This window comes from Mchenga conophoros, linkage group LG16, assembly GCF_057382185.1.
Source record: "Mchenga conophoros isolate Kocher_MC1m ecotype Shallow Benthic linkage group LG16, M_conophoros_male_GT1.1, whole genome shotgun sequence".
NCBI lineage: Eukaryota > Metazoa > Chordata > Actinopteri > Cichliformes > Cichlidae > Mchenga > Mchenga conophoros.
This window is the reverse complement of record NC_140541.1, coordinates 23,705,428-23,727,897: the sequence shown is the minus strand read 5'-3', so window position 1 is coordinate 23,727,897 and position 22,470 is coordinate 23,705,428. Positions and strand designations below refer to the sequence as shown.

The following is a 22,470-nucleotide window of genomic DNA, read 5'->3' as shown; positions in this document are numbered from 1 at the left end:
TAATGTGCAACTGACAAATCTGCAGCAACTGTGTGATGCTATCATGTCAATAAGAACCAAAATCTCTGAGGAATGTTTCCAGCATCTTGCTGAATCTGTGCTGTGAAGAATTAAGGCAGCTCTCAAGGCAGAAAGGGGCAAACATGGATGAACATGACCCTAAATCTTTGTCTCCCTCTATGCATTTGTTTGGTGTCCAAGGCGTAGCCCCCAGACCTCTCTAAGATCTATAGATGGACCGTAACAATAAAGTGATGAAAAAGAGACCAAGTTACAAAATAAGAAATTTATTCATGCACGTCTCAGCAGCAGAAATTGAATCCATTTGGACATTTCCTCACAGATAACATTTTTTATTTGTCCTCATTATGATACAACATAGATCAATCTGTAAAGAACTTATTAGAAAATGTCTACATCTGTATTCTTGGGTTGTATATTGCTCTTTAAGATGATCAACTACATATCCACGCAATAGACTTGGGCACATTCAAGTACTGTTCCAAACTAATTTGGCCATTATTCATTTCAGTAATATCACTAAAAAACAATCGTATCAATTCAAAAGTCGCAAAGGTGATGTAAGGTAAAAATGAGTTTGATTAAGAAGGATAAAAGTATGCTTCGCACACGTATTTAAGCCTATGCATCTGTTTATATTGGAGCACATACTGAAGAGATATAAAATCGAATCTGTCTTGCTTCAATTAAGCCGTGAAATGAGGTATATATTCAGTGGTGAAACAGATATTATTACCCATCGCATTTCTCCAATTTCCTTTGATCATTTTGTACATTCACAATGCAGCTCGCCTTTTATATGTGTTATTTTCTTCACGCCGAACTATTTAGGATCTATTCCAGAATATTTCTGAAAAAAAATCTTACTGTCCAAATTTACAAATATACAACATATTTATTAACATTTCTATCAGCAGCTTCAGTGCAAAGATATACATATCGTACATCAGGATAAAGAAACAAAAAACATTAACACAAAATTGGCATAAGAAATGTCAGAAGGCATAGTCACGGAAGACGTTTTTCTTTGTTCTATAGAAATGTACTTCTCTCCTAAAACGATTTGAGTTTTGTACACAGGCTGCATAAAAAAATAAATTCTGTGCAAAGTGTGTTTCATTTTTCAATTCCCGTCCGCAAGAGAGGGGTTATACGTCACTGTCCTCTTTAACGAGGTTGGCCGTGTCTTTGAAGCTGTCCTCGGTAGGCGAGAAGGTGTTGGGGCGATCCCTCTTCTGAGGTTTGGCAGGGGGGGCAAACGGAGATGGCTCAGGGGCAGAAGAGTCCCCGCTGCTTCCTACGGGCTTTTCATCCCTCATCTGTAAAACAGCACAGACGGTAAAAAAGAGAAGCCCCTCCCCACCCCAACTTTCTGTTTAATTTCTGATATCTTAGAAAATGGCCGGACATACCTCTGAATATGAAGGGTTTTCAAATGTGGTGCTTGGCTTTAATTTTCGTTTGAATAAGCTCCACTTTGACTCCTGCAAACAAAACACAGTCACTGAGGTGGCTCCATGCACGGGTGCTTTAAAAGTATTTAAAGTAGATTTCTTTTGACTTTGTGCACGTATGATATTCACATGGACAGGTTGGGTGCTGACGGTAGACGTGTTTACCACGCCTACGCTCGGGTCTCCACGGTAAGTCGGGTTTACAAAGTTGTTCTCCCGCTGATCACTGCTCACATTCACAGTCACCTGTTTTAAAGCAAAAATGTAGCAGTTTATGATTATAAATCAGATTAATTAAAGGTTCATAAAACACAATCTAAAAAAAATACACAGCGATGTCTTTGTGGTTTGTTTTTTCCTCCTTTGTGTAACATAATAGAGGCACCAGATTAGTGTTATTTTGGCAGCACAGGATCTCCAGTAGTTCCTCTTTATATTGTTCATTTCTATTTCATAATAAATGTATAGTATACACTTTGTATAATAGTCATAAGGAGATACTAACCCAGCCTCAGAGGGTCAAGGCTTAATGTGGTGGGATGTAAGTATATTATCTGCTTCTATTCTATTGTTAATTTGTGAACCTCTTTCTTTTTTTTTTTATTTATTATTTTACTTGGTTGTTAGTCAAAATGATTTTAGAGCCAATTTCAATTCCTATTCGTTTTCTTTAATTAATTTCTACAAGCTGTGTAGGTCTGAAAGTCCCTGCTCTAACCTGTAAAGTGCAAAAGATATTCATTTGTGAGTACCTGCGTGGCATGAATAACAGCAGGGTCCCCAGACACGTGACCAGTGGCATACAGTGGGTTCTCAAATGTAATCGGCTGCCTCCCAGGCTCCATGGCAAAATGATCATCCTATGGGGATATTATAATGGTGAGATTGTTGATATAGTTATTACTGAACTTTTAAATATTTGTTAAGCTCTCAAACAAGCACTTCTTGAAGTTGTACGCGAACATGTTCAAAAACGCTGATTTTGTACTTTTAGTGATCCTGGAAATGATTAGCTGCTTGTATGCATTTATCCAAGACTCACCATCTGCATGCCTGTGTCAATGAATGACACTCCAACGTGTGAGGGTCCGAGATCCACATTATCACCCGACCGAAACGTCACCCCATTCCCAGTGTCAGCGGATTTCACCAAGCTGCTGAGGCTGAACAAAAACAAAACACAAACACCTGAACTTTGGTCTGAAATCTATACCGTGAGCTCCATCACAGTTTTAACTGAAAAAAACTGAACCGAAAAGAAGTGGTAGAAACCTGGGTAGTTTGGGCATGGAGGGGATGAAAGAGCCTGTTCGTTTGTAGTTGAGGAAAACTCCAACAGCCAAACCTCCAGTAATCAGGATGATAATGACTGCCAATAAAATAGCTACAGCTAAAGGAAAAAGGGGGTAAATATGCAGATTCATGATACAGGACATTCGCAGTGAGATGCAGATCATTAACGTGACTAATAACATTTTGCTGACAAGCCCATTAGTGTTTGTGACTTTTAGCAGACCTGTTAGTTTATGTTAAACATTGGTCAAACTAATGTGTTAATTAGCTAGCTATTAAAAACTCTGAGATTTCATCCACTCAACAAATTCTGCAAATGCTGAGCCAGAATGTTCCCACCTTAAAATTTTAGGCAAATAAGCAGTAAATAAATGTGACGTCTTCAGCATGCATGCAGGAAATATTGCTTTAAGTAGAGCTTGACTGATATAGGATATAGGATACAGGACTGATGCTGATATTTGGTGATTTAAAAAGCAGCCAATATTTTTCTGTGTGAAACATTTATGTGTAGTTATTTATGAGCTCTTACTAAGATAATATGACAATGCAGTTTATAAATAAACTTCTTTTCATCTCTCAACAAGTCGCAGATTACTCGATCTGCTCAGATCAGCTGGTTGTTGCTTGTCGCTTTCCAAACAGTGAGTTAGCGACAAAAGTCGCAGAGTGCCCTCTGGTGGACAAAGTATACCACTCGTAACGTAGTTAAATCAGAATCAGAATACTTTATTAATCCCTAAGGATATTGAAAGGTCCCGTCTCTTCTTTAAATATTTCTTCTTTCTAATGCCAATAACAATATAGTGGCAAATAGCTGCTACTGGCTAACAATAACACTGGGTCTAGTTTCAATACTAAGACATTAAAAAATGTTAGTTAGCTTATAAGTAAACGACCATACCTGTTCCTGCTGGGGCACCCCTCGACTTTCCCATCTCACAGTAGCTGCCCACATAGCCATAAGGACATCTGCACAGAATCATGATCAAATGCGATAACAATCTTTAGCCGCAGGAAAACCTCACTGGTAAAACAACCCGAAGTGTGCTGGAAAATTCCAAAGATATGAGGTATCACTGACAGCGATGGGTAAAAATGGCCGTGGCACATGAACTCACTTGCACTTGGGCAGGCCCCCTTCATCAGTGTAGCAGGTTCCACCATTCATGCATCTACATGCAAGCGGCATTGCAACAGGAGCCTCAATGGCTGCAGGAGCAAAAGCCAGGCGTACCAGAGAGTCAACAACAATGAAACAATATCACAGCACAGTCTCTCAAAACCACACAGGAGCAGCCAAGCACGAGTGGAGGATGGATGTATTGATGCGAAACCCCAGCTTATGTGAGGGTGCAGACAGTACATGCACTGCAGTTGTTGTTATTTACCTGCGTCACATTCGTTGGAGTCAAACTCCACCGGGGAGGAGCCTTGCGGGCAGGCACAGGTGTATCCACCAGGTCGAAGAAGACACAGGTGACTGCACACATTCTTACAAGGGTTGGAAACTAATGACATCAGAGAGCGAAAGCAACACAGTGAACAAAATAAAAGTATTTTGGGAAATATCTTAAGCTGGCAACACATTTCAAGACATATTACCACTTCACTAGTCCTCATCTACAAGAGAAAACACTTAAAACTAAGCCCTTTATAATTACATTGGTCCCTGTGTCTGTGCTTAACTACATAAAAATAAGTTTAATGTATTGTGCTTCCTGCCTGAAAATTAACAAATTGCAAAGATTTGGTCTAACTCTGTGACTTCAAATGATTTCTACAGAAACTCAATTTATCTGGATCTCAGTTTTATACTCGCAAGTATGCCTATTGTCAGTGAGGGTTTAGGTTTTTCAAGCTTTATATTAGTATTCTTGGATTGTTTGCCTTTATTTATTCGATAGAACAGCATACAGTGGGGCAAAAAAGTATTTAGTCAGCCACCGATTGTGCAAGTTCCCCCACCTAAAATGATGACAGAGGTCAGTAATTTGCACCAGAGGTACACTTCAACTGTGAGAGACAGAATGTGAAAAAAAAATCCATGAATCCACATGGTAGGATTTGTAAAGAATTTATTCGTAAATCAGGGTGGAAAATAAGTATTTGGTCAATAACAAAAATACAACTCAATACTTTGTAACATAACCTTTGTTGGCAATAACAGAGGTCAAACGTTTACTATAGGTCTTTACCAGGTTTGCACACACAGTAGCTGGTATTTTGGCCCATTCCTCCATGCAGATCTTCTCGAGAGCAGTGATGTTTTGGGGCTGTCGCTGAGCAACACGGACTTTCAACTCCCGCCACAGATTTTCTATGGGGTTGAGGTCTGGAGACTGGCTAGGCCACTCCAGGACTTTCAAATGCTTCTTACGGAGCCACTCCTTTGTTGCCCGGGCGGTGTGTTTTGGATCATTGTCATGTTGGAAGACCCAGCCTCGTTTCATCTTCAAAGTTCTCACTGATGGAAGGAGGTTTTGGCTCAAAATCTCACGATACATGGCCCCATTCATTCTGTCCTTAACACGGATCAGTCGTCCTGTCCCCTTGGCAGAAAAACAGCCCCATAGCATGATGTTTCCACCCCCATGCTTCACAGTAGGTATGGTGTTCTTGGGATGCAACTCAGTATTCTTCTTCCTCCAAACACGACGAGTTGAGTTTTTACCAAAAAGTTCTACTTTGGTTTCATCTGACCACATGACATTCTCCCAATCCTCTGCTGTATCATCCATGTGCTCTCTGGCAAACTTCAGACGGGCCTGGACATGCACTGGCTTCAGCAGCGGAACACGTCTGGCACTGCGGGATTTGATTCCCTGCCGTTGTAGTGTGTTACTGATGGTGACCTTTGTTACTTTGGTCCCAGCTCTCTGCAGGTCATTCACCAGGTCCCCCCGTGTGGTTCTGGGATCTTTGCTCACCGTTCTCATGATCATTTTGACCCCACGGGATGAGATCTTCCGTGGAGCCCCAGATCGAGGGAGATTATCAGTGGTCTTGTATGTCTTCCATTTTCTGATGATTGCTCCCACAGTTGATTTTTTTCACACCAAGCTGCTTGCCTATTGTAGATTCACTCTTCCCAGTCTGGTGCAGGTCTACAATACTTTTCCTGGTGTCCTTCGAAAGCTCTTTGGTCTTGGCCATGGCGGAGTTTGGAGTCTGACTGTTTGAGGCTGTGGACAGGTGTCTTTTATACAGATGATGAGTTCAAACAGGTGCCATTCATACAGGTAACGAGTGGGGGACAGAAAACCTTCTTACAGAAGACGTTACAGGTCTGTGAGAGCCAGAGATTTTCCTTGTTTGAGGTGACCAAATACTTATTTTCCACCCTGATTTACGAATAAATTCTTTACAAATCCTACCATGTGAATTCATGGATTTTTTTTTCACATTCTGTCTCTCACAGTTGAAGTGTACCTCTGGTGCAAATTACTGACCTCTGTCATCATTTTAAGTGGGGGAACTTGCACAATCGGTGGCTGACTAAATACTTTTTTGCCCCACTGTAGATTAGACAGAAAAGTGGGGAGCGATCATGTGGGGGATAACACGCGCTGCAATACTGCCACACCCGAAAGCCATTGCCTGCTGTTTCTTAGTTGTTATAGGAGGGTCGCCAGCTAATGCAGGTCACCTGTGTCTTGCAGGCTATAAAAGCTGGCCCAGATAAACTTATTGGTGATCGTTATGTCTTGGTTTGATTATGTTTAATAAATGATTTTATATTTAAGTCAACTTCTTGTGCAGACTCCTTCCTGGCCACCTGCTCTGATCCAGTTTGTGACAAATGGGAGCTCATTCAGGATCTTTACATTGTGACTAATATCTTAGGGATATCCACGTAAGATAATAGTTGGTTACTTTAGTTTATTTATTCTGTGGTTAATGTAGGAAGAGAGCAGTAAAAGGTTCTATCTCAAATTTAAATCCAGGCCACTGAAGCATTAAAGCATGTGCTAACATACTTAGCCAGGTGAGCCAAGCTAGCACCCAGCCCTACGTGCTTATTGTGTAGCTTTGCATGATTCACAGTCAGAGTTGTGAGTTTAAGATTTGGGATATCCCCCCTGATGTCCTTTAGATACGGTAATATCTTCCACTCATAAAAATGTTTTTGTTCATAAGCGAAACATTTCTAGATGTAGAAAAAAAATTACAACATTTAGAGTCTCTTGGAGTTTTTTTCATACTGTTTGAAATAGGTTTGAAATTCTGTTCAAAGAATGAATTAAAGAGAACTTAAACTATCAACGTTGAATCCAATAGTCTCTGAATGCCAACACTTCACTTAGACTAGTAAGTGAATGAAAGTAACCATGACTTATTTGGCATCAATAGTAAGTTGCATGTAATTACACTAACATTCTTAATATCCAACAGAAGAGTGAAACCTTTACAATTGTTACATAATTGACATGATATATATTAGATAAATGAGTTCTGACCTGACTGATTGTGTCGGTGCTCCTGGTAAATTCGGATTTGTGTCAGCCAAGGGTTTATGGTGAGAACTTTCACTTTGTTTCCTCTCCCGAACTTGTTTATCCTCCACACTTCACCTTTGTATTTTGTTGTCCAGTACACATGTCCCTCAAAGACATCCAGACTGTAGGGATGTCCAATGTCTGGGAAAAATAAGAAAGAACACAAACTATAACTTACGCTGAATCTGTCAGGGTTTTATCTGTTTAAATGGTTTCCGCAGATATTAGTGCACTGACCTCCTGATATGACGATTCTCCTGTCTGTGCCATCAGGCTTCATGGATTCAATTATGTTTTCTTTGGAGTCACACCAATAAATTCTGTTTCCATTCAGATAGTCCACAGTCAAACCAGTAGGCCAGCCCAGGTCCTCCTCCTGTACCAACACCTGTCTGTGCTGACCATCCATCCATGCGGACTCTATCCTGGGGTTCCTGCCCCAGTCTGTCCAGTACATCATCCTGTCCAGAAGCAATCACAGAAATAACCCATTTTTTCTCCAAACACTTTAAGCTTAAATCTTTATAAACAAATGTTGTATACATCCTCATACCCGAGTGATGGGTTCACAACAATGGCAGCTGGCTGGTTGAGATCCGTGTGGATTAACCACTTCCTGTACCGCCCATCAAGTTTAGCCACTTCAATTCGATTGGTCCCAGCATCCGTCCAGTAAATGTGCCTGTGAACAGTGATTTAAAAAACTGAGTAGAGATCATCATCTACAGCATAAAAGTAAAGCCTCATTCCTGATTAATTACCTGCCAACCCAGTCCACAGCGATACCATCAGGATTGGCAATGTAGCGCAGATTCAGGTCCACTTCTTTCACCGGGTTGTTGCCGTAATCATTGAATGTGGTCATATAGGCACGTTTGATAGAGCCAAACTGAGATCCCCGACCCAGAACTGTCCAGTACACAATACCTGCACACCAGAGGAAGACCTATTTTACTCATATACCCTGCATGCCACAATATTTTAAAGCTATACCGTAGCAGTCTTACTCAGGCCTTGACCATCTGGATCCCACAGGTAGTCTAAGGCTTGGATGTGCTCAGTGTTGTCTACATAGTCTGAATACTGCTCAGAGGACAGGTTATACCGACGAATGCGAACGTTGTCTGGCAAAAGCATCACTGGTGGGTTTCCTATACAGACAGTGAGGTGTTGTAAGTGAGGTTGGGAATCATAAGAATTAAACTAAAAGGTTTATAAAGAGCATTATCCTTTACCTTGAGCAGCACACTCAGTCCCATGGGGCTCGCCAAAAGAAAGAAAGCCGTCAGCACAGAAACACTCATAGCTGCCCTTTGTGTTTTTGCAGTCCTGTGGACACGTCCCATACACCTCACACTCATTCACATCTGAAGAACAACAAAAGACAACACAAACTGAATGCTATAAAACACGTCTGTGGGAGTGTAACTAGTTTTAATACACCACTGACTAACGTGTGTGTTGTTTACCTTCACAGTTGTGTCTTTCTGTTGATTTGGGCTTATATCCAGGTCTGCAGGAGCAGAGGAACCCTCCTCCTGTCAGGTCTGTACAGTTGTGTTCACAGATGTTGGCACTGCATGAGTGCCCACTGGTTTGGTCTGAGAAAAGTGGATTTAATGAAAACATGCTCTGAATGTAAAGCTGGACACTCACAAATGTTAACTGCGTGTTAACCATTATATCATGCAGTCACTTTTTCTTACCAAGTCAAGAAAAGTGAAGTTAAAATATGTATTCTGTCACAGTCCCAGAGTTTGGGGTTTGATTTCTACATTTTCTTTTTCTAGTAGTACGTTGTCATTTTTGGGATTCAGCATTTGGATTCATGTTCCCACTGTTTTTGTAGTGTGATGAGCTTCAGTTTTATAGTCTAAGTTCTACTTCTTGTCTGGTTTTATGGAGCTGTGGATGGCTGATCTTTGATTTACTTACTTTTCTGACTTGCGTTACTTCTCATCTCCGCTTCCCTTTTCGGCCCATTCTGTTTAAATAGTCTTGCCTCCCTCTTTGTCCTTATGACATAATTTTTCTACCTTCTCCACTTTTTCCATTTTATGTTCAGTCATGTTTCTTTCAGCTATGTTTACTTCTATGTTCTGGAGTGTTTAGTGGAGGTTTCAGACTTTGTACTTTCCCAAGTAAAGCGCTACATTTTGTTGTGAGGTCAGCCTGTAGTGTCCTGCATCTGGATCAGTCTGTTTGCCTACACTGTTCAACAGCCCCCAGACTACAATGAGAAATCAGACAGCTTCTGCTACAGATATATTTATATGTTGAATCTGTTTACACATACGGTACTGGATTAAGTCAGTTTAGATTAGAAATTTAAGGGGTCTTTTTGTACTTATTTATCCACTCTGACTCTGTTATTAATTTGCTCTTTGCTGATATTACTTACGACAGCCAAGTTCATCAGATTGATCTCCACAGTCGTCATAATCGTCACAGGCGTACTGAAGAGGGATACACTGTCCGTTACTGCATTTGTACTCATCATCTGTACAAGGTCCATGCGTTGGCTTTTGACCTAAAAGAGGAGAAACATGGTGATTCTCAACAGAAGCTGTAAAGATATTCAGCTCTGTTCAAGTATAGTAGTAAAGAGTAAAAAAATGTGTACTTACAGTTTTCCTGCCTCTCATCAGAGCCGTCACCGCAGTCATCGACTGAGTTACACAGCTCGTGGCTGTAGATGCAGCGGTTATTGTCACAGTGAAAACGAAATGGAGCCTCACATTGGATGTCCACTGTGGACGAACAGAGTAAACCTACTTTAGCAGATTCAACCATTCAAATGAGCAGCACGCTGTACAAAAAAGTGTACACGAGTTAGCGTGCTGTTAGATTTGGCTTTGTGTGCGGTGGACTTGAGGGACTGTGGGTGTTTTAATAACTTCTTACAGCAGAGATGAAGCTCCTCGTCTGAGTTGTCTCCGCAGTCATTGTCTCCATCACATTTCCAGTGAGGCGGGACACAAATGTGGTTCTTGCATTCAAACATGAATTGGGGGCAGTATGTGCCATTGGGATAGCGGGTTGCTGAAAGTCAGAAGCAGTCTATTAAACTAAATCTGTGACTTTCACACAAGAAAATCAATAACCAAACTCACAATCATCTCTCCTAATGACGCCTCAACAATCAGGAAGCAAATATAAAGAATCCAGTTATGTTATCAAAGAGTGGACACAGAAAACCAAATGATGAGAGACACTCACGGCATGACGTCTCATCCGTGTAGTCCAGACAATCAGCATTCCCATCGCATTTGAAACGTTCGGCGATACAGTGTCCACTGCCGCACTGGAAGTAGCCAGGATGACAGGTCCGCAACTCTGCAAATAGGGAATAGCATAGTCAGGTGACAACAGCTAAACTGCATATAGCAGGTTCATCAGCTACACAGTTTCTAGACTGATCAACCTCATAGTTAACCTACAGGTTACATCTACAAACAGCCTTAAATGATTAGTCAAATTATAAAGCTCAGCCTTAATGATGCAGTTACAATGCATAACCTAAATGTGTGGATGAGGCAAAAACAGTGGCATTAGGTCCTGAATTTAAAACACTTAATACTTATTAGTTAATGTGTATTTGAGACATTTTACGAGTTTTTAAGGAACCCCTGACAACCTTTTATTTCACACATATATTCATCAAGAATAAGTTTCTAAAGCAACGACCCGTCTGTCCAACGCTCACTGTAGAAACTCTCATTTGTAGCAGACTGAATAAACTCTTTTTGAAAAACGGACTGTTGGTGGTCCTGTCTGTCTGTGCTTCAAAACTGAAGGTTTTATTGCTTCTTTGTTTAGTGCGGCCCTCTGTTACTCACAAACAGGCCGACCCTGAGCCAAAACAAAGAGCCTCCACTTACCACAGTCCCTTTCATCCGAGTTGTCCTCGCAGTCGTTGTCATGGTCACAGACCCAACGGTCGGGAATGCAGCGCAGATTATCGCAGCGATACTCGCTCTCCGTGCATGCGCGTGGTGCTGGGAGAAAACATGGAAACACAAATTAAACAAGGTGGAATCCAAGAAATGCACAAATATGACTTCTGAGAGAAAATGATGAAAACTACATCAGAGGCTCTTATGTATGTCGCAAACTTTTCAACATAAAATGTTTAATGTATGATTTGCTTCCATATCCAAATATTAAATACTGGATCTTATGTTAACTACAGAAGTACACGCACACATTACTCTGCACTGAGCTCATGAGTTCAAGAAGACAAACTCTCTTGGCGTGGGCAACCAGCACAGCAACACTGTGCTGCTCTGATTAAACACCATTGCTTCCCCTTTGAGTAGCAACATTATCCCTGTTACCTGGCATATTCTCAGACATGTTTAAATTCTTCAGGGCAAAAGGTGACAGACTCCTTCACTCCCTCTTTCTCAAACACTGAGGACAGCCTGTTTCTCCAGCAGTTGATAAGACTTCCTCTCTCACCGCTCCGCTGTCGGCAGAAGTCTCGAGCCTCTTACGAAAACCTCCCCAAATGTCTGAATAAATGATAGCGAGGCTATTCTTTGGGATCAACATCCTGCTTTTATTTGCGCTACACTAAAACCCCACAATAAAAATAGTTAAAGAGACAGCTGTCGGAACAGCCGACATCAAAACACAACCAAACCGCTTTCACACATGAAGTCTGGACAGTTTGGCGGGAAATGTCACGCACATATCAGGAGATCTATTTTCTCACTGTTTACTTGGACTGTGCCATGTCAAAACATCTACGATGGTACTGATGTACATTTTTCTGTGATATAAAAGTGACAGCATAACTTCACTTTCAATGACACAAGCTAAGAGATGTCTGACAGCGAGAGCCACGCGCCAGCATCCAATGACCTAAAAGGGGAGCTACTTCAACAACCTCCAGCTTATCACAATACTTTGTGAAATATGTTAGAAAATTGTTCCTGCTAAAGGTGGAAACAATAAACTTGTTTTACTACTTGAGGAAAAATACCTCGTCATTACTATTGCACTATAACGCTGCTGCCGTTGGCACCTCGTTTTAATAGATTTACACTTCAAATTAGGTGGCGTGGCATCATTCAGAGCAGCTTACGGAAAAGGATGGAACTTTGTTTTGCTTTTATTTGTCAGGGATCATGCACATTACTGATCTAAAAAACAAACAAACATGCCTTGTACCTGATTTAGCTATTAGCTTGGCCTAGAGCAGATGCACACAACAACAAAAAATAATCTTTACTTTATTTTTAAACATTTTTTATACATGAAATCTCTTTGTTTATTTCTTTTGGCTCCTGAAGCTTCTTATTGATATCAGCTATAAGTGCATTGCATTGCATTTCCAAGCAACAACCTAACAACTGACTAAATTATGTAGCAGTTATCAGAAGTATCATATCACTTCAATTTAATGACAACAATAATTCATTTCAGTTATTGTTTTATATCCACAGAAGTTGAATTATTCATGATTATAAACCACAGCCCTCTTTGCTTGTGTATGTGCATCCCAATAACCAGACTATCCCATTAAAATATAAGTACAGTATAAAAATCCAGATTAAAGGTTATTAAAAAGTGCTGCATTTAAATAATGCTGACTTTTTTTCTACATGATGAAAAAAAAAATCTACATATCTTTTCCTGTACCATTGTCAACATCCTTTGTCCAATATATCCACTGTCTGTCCTCAGCACATCTCTAAACCGTCTCTCTTTGTCTCCAAACCACTCAAACTGAACGTGATCTGATATTTTTAGAAATAGTTCAAAGTGTTTATCTGTGAGGGCCAAGGTGACTCACTGCAGCTGCGCTCGTCTGAACTGTCCCCACAGTCGTCGTCCCCATCACACCTCCATCTCAGTGGGATACAGCGGTGGTTGTCACAGCGAAAGTCTCCGTTAGGATCACAGCTCAGTTCATCTGAAGAGAAGACCAGGGCGCTTTAAAGCAATAATGGCTGTTATACACCAATATTTTTTTTTAAAACTCAAAACAATTGGCTTAACTTTTTCAAACCTCCAGTAGAGGTACAAAAGACTTGTAGAAGCAAGCACAAGAAAACATCTACTACTGTATTTTTATATAGGGATAGTAGAATTTTTTAAAACTAAAATACACTAAAGTATTATCGTATTTAAAATATTTATACAGACAGGATATTTAAAAAAATCTACTAAATACATTACAGTGTGACAAATTTGTCCTGAAATGTCAATTAAAACTTTAAAAACACAAATATAAATTTGCTGTCAGTATACAGCATACATTACATTAGACACGCGTATTTAAACTAATTGCAAATAAGAAACAGTAAACTGAGTGCATTCTTTGTTTAGCATTATTTATTATAAACGTTCTCCGGCACTAGCCTGTCACTATGTCGGCACCAGTCTATGATGTATTAACCATTAAAGTATTCTCACTGTTGAGAAAATCTTATGTGCAGCAGTAAGAGATGAGAAAATATGAGGCTTTATCAGCAGGCACACTGAATTTCTAGACATTTAGGTAATGATAAAATGTCAGTTTGAAATAAAAGAGATCTTTCTTTTTAATTAAACTGCAAAGTGGTAGAAGGAGGGGAGCAGCCTGCCAAAGACAGATGGGTGACCTCTATCCATGCCAGTGTATGTCTGTGGAGGATAAGGCTGCAGGAGATGAGAAGCACAGAAGGGAGAGGAGTGCAGCAGAGCTGGTCTGAGCCATCGCTACCACACAGTGCTGGGGGTCAAAGATAGCGCGGTGTTAGCTAGTCCTGCCCTCTTAGCCCCTCCACCTGGCCCATCTGGTACATTCTTACAGAAAGATTAGCACAGATCTCCACTCCTGCGCAGGCATGGCACTAATGGAGTGAGGGCCTCTGATAAGAGACGGGAGGGCCGCGGCGAGTGTGTTTGGATCGTAGCAAGTACAAAGAGCCTTGTGTGAACCCTGCCCCCACGCAAGGACAGAGCACCAACACACACATATGAGCACGTACAAGTGGACTCAAACCAGTGGACAGCTCATAAATCTGCCGTGCTCCCTGGGAGAGGTAAAAGGTGGGGGAGGGTAAGTGGTGAGATGCTCTCCATCAGCATCAGCACCTCCCACTATCACACCGTGTAATGTTCCACAGGAGGCTGAGGCGTTGGCTAATTGCCCTTCACTCGCTCCTTCAGCTAATTTCTTGTTTTGAATCTATTTTGAAATCCCTAAAAAATCTTACCTTGGATGTAAAAAAAGAAACATCAGGCAGTAACGCTTTAAACGAAGGCATGAAGTGTGTGTTTAAGAAAAACACAACATTTTCAGATTGCTGCCGCTACAAAACTGGACTAAAACTCACCACAGCCCTGTTCATCACTGTTGTCTCTGCAGTCATTGTGGCCGTTGCAAACAGACCAAAGCGGCACGCAGCGGTAGTTCGTCCTGCAGGCAAACTCTGTATGGTTGTCACATCGATATCCTGGTCCCACTTTGGAGAAAACAGTTCAATAATTAATATATTTTTTTAAATACTAATATCTATGGATACTTAACTTATTTTAAAGGGTAACATTTCTATAAAATTATTACAGATTTAAGTTCTTTAATGTTTAGTTGATATGCTGTAATTTACTTACTGCATTCTTCCAGCGGTTCGTCAGAATTGTCACCACAATCATCATCTACATCACATTTCCAGCTCTGTGGGATGCAGCGTCCGTTGCGGCACTTAAACTGTCCAGGGCGACAGGTCCTGGAGGAGCAGTGTGCAGGGTCCTCATCGGACTGATCGCCACAGTCGTCCTCACCATCACACTGCCACGACTCAGGGATGCAGCGCTTGTTTGCACACTGCCACTGGTGTGACTCACACATGTGTGTAGCTACAAAGTATACAAATGTGTACTTTTAAAATCATTAGGACATGGGAAGCAGGTAGGAAGACATAAAAGCCTCAAAAAATGAATAAAAAACCTACCACAGAGCACAGCGTCTTCATCTGATCCGTCGTGACAGTCCTGGTTGGCGTTACACAAAAAGTGCGGACTGGTGCAGTTTCCATCGTTGCACTGAAACTGACCAAGCCTGCAGTGTCGAGACGGACAGGTGGAGGGCTCGTCTGAGCCATCCCTGCAGTCCGCCTGACCATCGCATTTCCACCAAATAGGAATGCACCTGTTGAAGCAGAAGTGAGCATTATGTAAAGCTTTAAACTGCTTACTTATCCCATGTGTTGAATAACAAAGTCCAGTCCTTTACCCATTCAAATGTATTGAATTTCCTACATATAGACTCTGATTTTGAGGAAGGCTGAAAAAATACATCTCCAAACTTTCACATTTTCAAATACAAGGGCAGCTATATAAATACACAAAACCTCGGCAAAAGTATTTAAGACCTGTGAGCATGTATTTTACACAAACACTAGGTGGCACTATTCTTCAAAGGCAGTCTTAAAAAAGTGAATGTATTCAAGTTTTTGAACTGGTGGATGAGAAACTGGAAAGATGAAGAATTTTGGGGAGAATCCCCCAAAAAAGAATAAAAATGCATAAAGTCATATGAAGGCTGTAAGCAGCAGGGACATTTTTGGGTAAAAACATGGTTATAAATAATCTTGTCCTCCCTATTTCCAATAATGTATCACAGTCAATTCAAAAATTATATTTAAAAAATGTAGCAAATAATAAAAAAAGACCAGAAAACATGCCAAAGATTAAAGAAGCTTTAACAAACCGTTCATTGTTAGCACATCTGTATTGGGTGCTGGTGCACATGGGAAGGCATCGGGTCACACCTCCTATTTGAATTGTCAGGAAATGGTCTGGGCACTCACAGGTGTGTTCTCGCCCCCCGTGACGGATCAAGCACAGGTGTGAACAGCCTCCATTGTTCACCGCACAGGGGTTGTTTACTGTTAGAGGAAGAGCAACACTCATTAAAACACTTTGGTCTCTAGAAAAACAGAGACCAGGTACGGTTTAGTCCTTGGTGAATACCTGCAACAGGATTCACTCACCAATAGGCTGCCTGTAAGGATGGTACACGTGGATGTCAAATGGTCTGTGTGTGGTGTTAACAAGTACTTGACGGCCGGAGCCGTCGTATTTGTTGCCTTTCTCCACCGTGCGCGTGTTCCAGTCAGTCCAATATACAGTGTCCTCAAACACAGTCAGGGCAAACGGGTGAGGCAAGTCTCCGTCGTACACCGTGTGTCTGTGCTGACCATCCAAGTCAGAGTATCTGACAGAAGAAATACATTCACAGAGTTACTGGCTTCCTCTTACGGCAGGGTAAAAGAATCTGCCTGTTTTCAGGTGCACTTACTCAATGTAGTTGAGGTGAGCATCGGACCAGTAGAGCCTGTCGTTTGTGTAGTCGATTGTAATACCGTTGGGCCACTCGATCTTTGTGGTGATGATGGCCGATTTGTTGGTTCCATCCATTCCAACACGACCTATAAAGGCTTTGTCACCCCAGTCTGTCCAGTACACAAATCTATCAGGGGGATAAGACATATACATTATTTAACCTCTTGAGGCCCTATATACCTTGTATATAATGTTTTGCACTTTGCCAAAAAATGTAGACTGTTTTGTGTTGTGCTGTAAAATGACCCCACTACCCCGACGTGAAGCTGTATTTTAAACAAGCAAAACAAAAAAACAAAGGATGTAACAACTATATAACCAGGTACGAACTTCTTGTTCAAAACAGAAGCTGAATTTATAGACTTATAAAGTGCAACTAATCACAAATAGCTAGCTGAAATTAAAAATACAACCCAAGCAAAAGCTCAGGTTGCAGGAAGTCAGGGAAATACCCGCTTAGCATTGAGAGTAAGTGTTTTAACCGCAATTGATGGTTATTTAAGTGCTGTGCTACATGTTTTGGCAGCAGGATAACAATGAAACAATAAATGATAATTAAAAGCAACAATAATATTAAGATACAAATAAAACATTTCAAAAAATTCTACAGTTTGGGGATTACTTAATGTTTTCCAGGTACCACAATAACAGTTATTTGCTTACTGAATGCTTCTAATCAGATCACTAATATCTACACTGTGAAAACTTTGGACATGAGTAATCTGGTCCTTGTTACACATCAAAACTAAAGGTAGAGTCTTCAGATAGTATAATTAAAATCAATAAATTCTGATAAATTGCCTCTGGCTTTACACAAAAACAAAAGGTTGTCCACATTTGTGAACAAAGGTGCAAGGAAGAAAGTCTTTATAATTTTAAGTGGGCTTGAAAAGAGAAGATCTTCAGTTTTGCTTATAATTTTATTTTTTTTTTAATCTGTAAAAACACACCAGAACTTTGTCTGCTTCTATACTAAGCATAGTGAAAAGAGCCTTAATGGAGACATATGAGGGAAAGTAAGAGGGAAAAAATTTAATACATTTCTTTAATTTGTTAAGTTTACTGATATTTCAGAAAATCTGCCAACATGGGTTTGGGCCTGAATCAGAATGACCCTTTAGAGTGTGACACGTCAATAAGCATAAATCTGTACCAGATGGTTATTTCTGACCATCTGATAAGCAAACATATTTATTATATTTGGATTCCTCACCCATATTTGGGATGCAACACAACGCCTCTGGGGTTTTCAAAGCAGTAGGTGTTATTGGCATCCACGCAGTGTTCGGCTAGTTTCTTGACAAAGCGGCCATCCAGTTCAGACACTTTGAGACAATCCAGGAAGCTGTCCACCCAGTACAGTTTCCTGGCTACCCAGTCAACTGCGAGGCCCTCCCCATGCAGAACTCCATTAACCACCACCTCTCTGTTACTGCCATTGTTATGCATCCTTTCTATCACTCTGCGGCTCACATCAATCCAATAGAGACGCTTGTCGACGCGATCAAAGTCCGTGGCCACCACACTGGTCAGACCCTGCAGAATGAGAGAATAGGCCACCCCATCTGTTGACAGATTCCTCAGGTAGTAGCGGTTGCTGAAGATCAGGTACGGTGAAATGTTGCTGTTCTGACGGCAGCTGCGCCCATCCGGCTCTCTGAGGAAACCTGGAGCACACTTGCACATGTGGGAACCAACTGTGTTTTCACACAGTTGACTGCACACGCTGGGGGTCTCTGTACACTCGTCGACATCGTCGCACGTTTTGCCGTCAGACATGAGGCGGTAGCCAGGACGACAGGTGCATATAAAGCTAGTAGGTGTGTCGGTGCAATTGTGATCGCAGTGGTGAATGGATGGGTCTGTGCACTCATTGATACCTACAGTTAGAGAAGTAAAAGAGCCCAAAAATTAAAGTAATAAAAAAAAACATTTAACCTTTTAACTTGCTATTAATAAACAATTACCAATTACTATATTATAGTGCTAGATCTATAATCAGTTTGCTAAATTAACATTCTTGGATGTATTTGTTTGTTACAGATAAGTGTAACAATTTTGCAAAAGTGGATACAAGAGGAAGAATTTGCATATTTGTCTCTCTGAAGCTATTCATTTGAAAAATCCTATAGATATAGAATCATCATTTCTATATTAAGAAACAGTTGTTTTACTCCAGAACTTCAGCCACTGGATACATTTAGAACTTCTTCAGATCTTCTTTACTCCAAGTAAAACAAAATAACTGCAATGACGCAATTACCCTTTTGCCACCATAACACTTACAACTATGCTTGAACATTTAACTTTCATCCAGTGACTGTCATTCAAACTCAAAGTCAAATCTCATTTACACTCGGCTCATGTTTGCACACCCTGTCCTCAATTTTTATTATTATTATCATTATTATTATTATGGTAACAGGCATACATTAAGAGTCAGATAACTGTGTGTCACACAACCAGGTCCTTTAGAATCACCAACTGACCTGATAAGCAGGTCTTTGGACAGGTTCAGACCAGGCGGCTGATACACTGCTGTGCTTTTAAGCCGTTTGCTAGATTGGCTACCTCGTGTAACTACTCTAACTACACTATCAAGTACTTAAGGTTGGGTTGGTAAGTGTTCTCTGTGTTCTCTTTTAGTTTAGTCTATGATATGGACTCATACAACACTTTTTTTTTTTTATTCAAAGCACTTTTCAATGTACACATTTTTAACACTCACACACATGCAAACCTGGACAGATACATCGTGGGATACTTGGGATACTCTTCCCCAAGGATGCTTCAACATACAGATGCAAGAGGTGAGGACTGAACCACGAACCTTCTGAATAGTCAACAGCCCTCTCTAAATCCAAGCCTAGGTAAGAATTGTGCAACCAGCAAGGAGTGTAAAATGTCTATAAGTGTGGCTGAACAAATAGTATGACTTCTCTATAACTGAACATGTATGATTTCACACTAGTACAATTCAAAAAGGCAAGTCTAGTTTATATAAATATGTTTTCTTGCCTTTCCCAACAGCCAGATTGAAAATGGCTGCCGTCTTGTGTTTTTGAAAGACTAATGAGGTTTATCAAAGGAGATAATCATAAAAGAGTTTACATACCATATTTGGTGCTTGTATGCACCTGTGAACAATTTCCCTGTAATGTTAAATTATCTGAGGCTCTATTGTTTTACAAAGGTAGGAAAGCTTCAGTTGAGTCTGTTGCTGAGCATTCTTCTCAGTGAGGCTCACATCTCATCAGAGCGAGGAAATGCTGTCAAAATACTTTTCACTCACCGCATCCTTTCTCGTCGCTGTTGTCAGAGCAGTCATCACTCCTGTCACACACCTGGCTCAAGGAGATACAGTGACCATTCTCACATTTGAACTCCCCCGGGGGGCAGGTGGGTGCTGGCGTGTGGCACATGTGCTCCAGCTCATCGGACTCATCCCCGCAGTCGTTGTCGCCGTCGCAGACAAAGTCACGTGACACACAGCGGCCGTTCTGGCAGGTGAACTGATGTTGCTGGCAAGGTTGGTACGTGCAGCCCTGCTCATCGCTGCTGTCTCCACAGTCGTTACGGCGGTCGCACCTGATTTGAAGAGCAAAGAAAATGAACTCAAATTTCCAGTCAGACTCATCACAGATGATATCCCAGCGTTCCTTCTAACCTGTAAGAGCTGCGTATGCAGAGACCATTATTACAGGTGAACTCGTTGATGCCGCAGGACCTGCGCGTGCAGTTTTGACGCTCATCTAAAGCATCCGCACAGTCCGCATCGCCATCACACACCCAGTCACGGGGAATGCATTTCCTCTGAGGTGGCCTGTTGTTCACACATGTGAACTCTGCACTTGAACACGTTCGATTGGCTGAAAAAGACAAACAAAACAGGCAGGGGCTTTACAAGAAGTTAAATATTGAATGCGGTGACCCAGCGTCAACCTACATATTTTGTGAATCCAAAAACATTCCAAACTGTATTTCAAAACATGCGGCTATGACCACAAATTCTTTATCCGTCTCATGTGATCACTTCACATTGTTTGAAGTGAGTCTCCTACAGCGCTGAAGTCTTTAGCTTCAGGCATCTTATTTTTGGAGCGCATGTCGGTGAAATATAAGAATCTTGATCCACCTTGAGCCAGGAAGCCAAAGAAAGGAGACATGCACAAAGTAGCGAGTGAAGCAGGAGAAATTAGGAATGTCAGCTCCTTGGACTGGAGACCTTCTACAGGGCACTTAGATGCTGGCAGCTCACTTCCATTGTCCCTACAAACAACACTCACCCAGTGGTGTGTACCTAAATCAGTATCCCGAATAACAACAGGAAGCAGGAGGGGGCAATCGAGAAGTGGTGGAGAACAAGAGGATGGTCTTCGAGGCGGGATGGGGCGGTAAAGAAGTGAGAAGACGTAGTAAAATAATTAAGCAGAATTACCAACTCGTGGCTTAATACCTCTGCAGTCAATAGGATTTGCTCTTTAACTGAGTCAACGGTGTAGGGACGAGCCTTCCATTTTCATTTTGAGTTATTGTGTAAAGTTATGTTCAATAGCGTGTGTTTTAAAGCATTACATCACACCAGAGTTGACCTTTAACCTCTTGGATATTAAATCTTATTTAATCATTTTATCTTGTTAAACATTTCTGTGAACTTTTGCTCGAGTGGCTGAGTGTGTCCCAAGATTTTTGTGATACTGTAGTTGGGTGAATATAAAGTCAGGTCCAAGATTTGGTTTTTTTAGATCGTGGTGACCTTTGACCTTTGAAAAGCAAATTTTAACTCTAACCACCAATTTTTCCAAATTTGTACCAAGTTGGACATTCTCTCAAGGCACTCGGGCAAGCTCACACTCGTGATCGTGGCAAAATTTAGTCGAGATTTCAGGTTATTATCTCATAATTTTACTCATGGATACCCAGTTGTTTTTTAACTGCTGGACAGCTGCCATAGTTACTAGTGCCAGTCTTCTTCTTCGTGTTCTTTTGGATGCTCCCTTTAGGGGCTGCCATAGTGAATCATCTGCCTCCAGGTGACCCTATCCGATTATTTCTCATTAGCTTATTGGATATAGCAAAGATGACCAACTGTCCTCAATGACCCATGCACGGACCAGCACTTGTATCCATGCTGGTTACAAACACAAAAAGGACAAATAGAAAAAAGAGTGAATGAAAAAGGGGGAAAGGATATAGGACTAAAGGACACATACCACAGTTATGTCTCTGATCTTCATCACTCATGTCACCACAATCATTGTCCCCATCACAGATCCAGGACGAGGCAATGCACCGGCCATCATCGCAGCGAAACTGGTCTGTGTTGCAGGTTCGGATCAATGTGGCTGCAGGCACAAATCACACACATTAAAATGTATATAATACACCAACATGAACACAGTGTGGCGACTTTATAACATATGCCAACTCGTTTCTATCCAATGTAAATATGTTCACTCCCTGTTTTTTTATTTTTGTAATTGCCAATTATCTCAGGTACTTCCCCCATCTGCTTTTCCACTAATAAAGAAGGCACAATACAACACTGGCAAAGCTTTCAAAATAGTCATGGCAACTCCACATTCCCATGCATGGTGAGCTATCTAAACAAAAGCCAAAGTGAGGCTCTGTAACCCCTGGTGGACAAAAGGAGGGGGAGGTGCTGTTTGTCAGAGGACATTGAGGGGCGTCACCACACAGGAATGCAGCACACAATAGGAGGCCTGACTGACCACATCATCAACAAAGAAATACACCACTGACTTGCAGTCCCCGCTACATCACTCACGGAGCTCTCTCACACAGCACACAGATGCAGATTGGCGGAGAGGCATAAACACACAATAACAGAGCAGCTGATGACG

The 22,470-nt window shown here is 41.2% G+C and overlaps 1 protein-coding gene across 2 annotated transcripts in view; it reads right to left on the bottom strand.

The window, feature by feature from the left end:
- Positions 1-1,063: 1,063 nt before the first annotated feature.
- Positions 1,064-22,470, bottom strand: part of lrp2a (low density lipoprotein receptor-related protein 2a) — a 53,866-nt gene continuing 32,459 nt past the window's right edge. For both annotated transcript variants that reach the window (XM_085248994.1, XM_085248995.1), the window contains 32 exons: positions 21,820-21,951; positions 20,274-20,475; positions 19,899-20,194; positions 17,820-18,486; positions 16,563-16,733; positions 16,255-16,478; positions 15,972-16,149; positions 15,214-15,410; positions 14,873-15,118; positions 14,596-14,724; positions 13,068-13,187; positions 11,149-11,265; positions 10,487-10,603; positions 10,172-10,309; positions 9,895-10,017; positions 9,669-9,797; positions 8,737-8,868; positions 8,503-8,634; positions 8,275-8,418; positions 8,029-8,194; positions 7,821-7,949; positions 7,505-7,728; positions 7,229-7,408; positions 4,160-4,279; positions 3,890-3,980; positions 3,673-3,740; positions 2,748-2,865; positions 2,518-2,638; positions 2,228-2,335; positions 1,605-1,721; positions 1,434-1,505; positions 1,064-1,340 (listed from right to left, as the gene is read on the bottom strand). In XM_085248994.1, the coding sequence (XP_085105120.1) occupies positions 1,170-1,340; positions 1,434-1,505; positions 1,605-1,721; positions 2,228-2,335; positions 2,518-2,638; positions 2,748-2,865; positions 3,673-3,740; positions 3,890-3,980; positions 4,160-4,279; positions 7,229-7,408; positions 7,505-7,728; positions 7,821-7,949; positions 8,029-8,194; positions 8,275-8,418; positions 8,503-8,634; positions 8,737-8,868; positions 9,669-9,797; positions 9,895-10,017; positions 10,172-10,309; positions 10,487-10,603; positions 11,149-11,265; positions 13,068-13,187; positions 14,596-14,724; positions 14,873-15,118; positions 15,214-15,410; positions 15,972-16,149; positions 16,255-16,478; positions 16,563-16,733; positions 17,820-18,486; positions 19,899-20,194; positions 20,274-20,475; positions 21,820-21,951 (5,279 nt within the window). In that variant the 3' untranslated portion in view covers positions 1,064-1,169. The remainder of the gene's footprint in view (positions 1,341-1,433; positions 1,506-1,604; positions 1,722-2,227; positions 2,336-2,517; positions 2,639-2,747; positions 2,866-3,672; positions 3,741-3,889; positions 3,981-4,159; positions 4,280-7,228; positions 7,409-7,504; positions 7,729-7,820; positions 7,950-8,028; positions 8,195-8,274; positions 8,419-8,502; positions 8,635-8,736; positions 8,869-9,668; positions 9,798-9,894; positions 10,018-10,171; positions 10,310-10,486; positions 10,604-11,148; positions 11,266-13,067; positions 13,188-14,595; positions 14,725-14,872; positions 15,119-15,213; positions 15,411-15,971; positions 16,150-16,254; positions 16,479-16,562; positions 16,734-17,819; positions 18,487-19,898; positions 20,195-20,273; positions 20,476-21,819; positions 21,952-22,470) is intronic.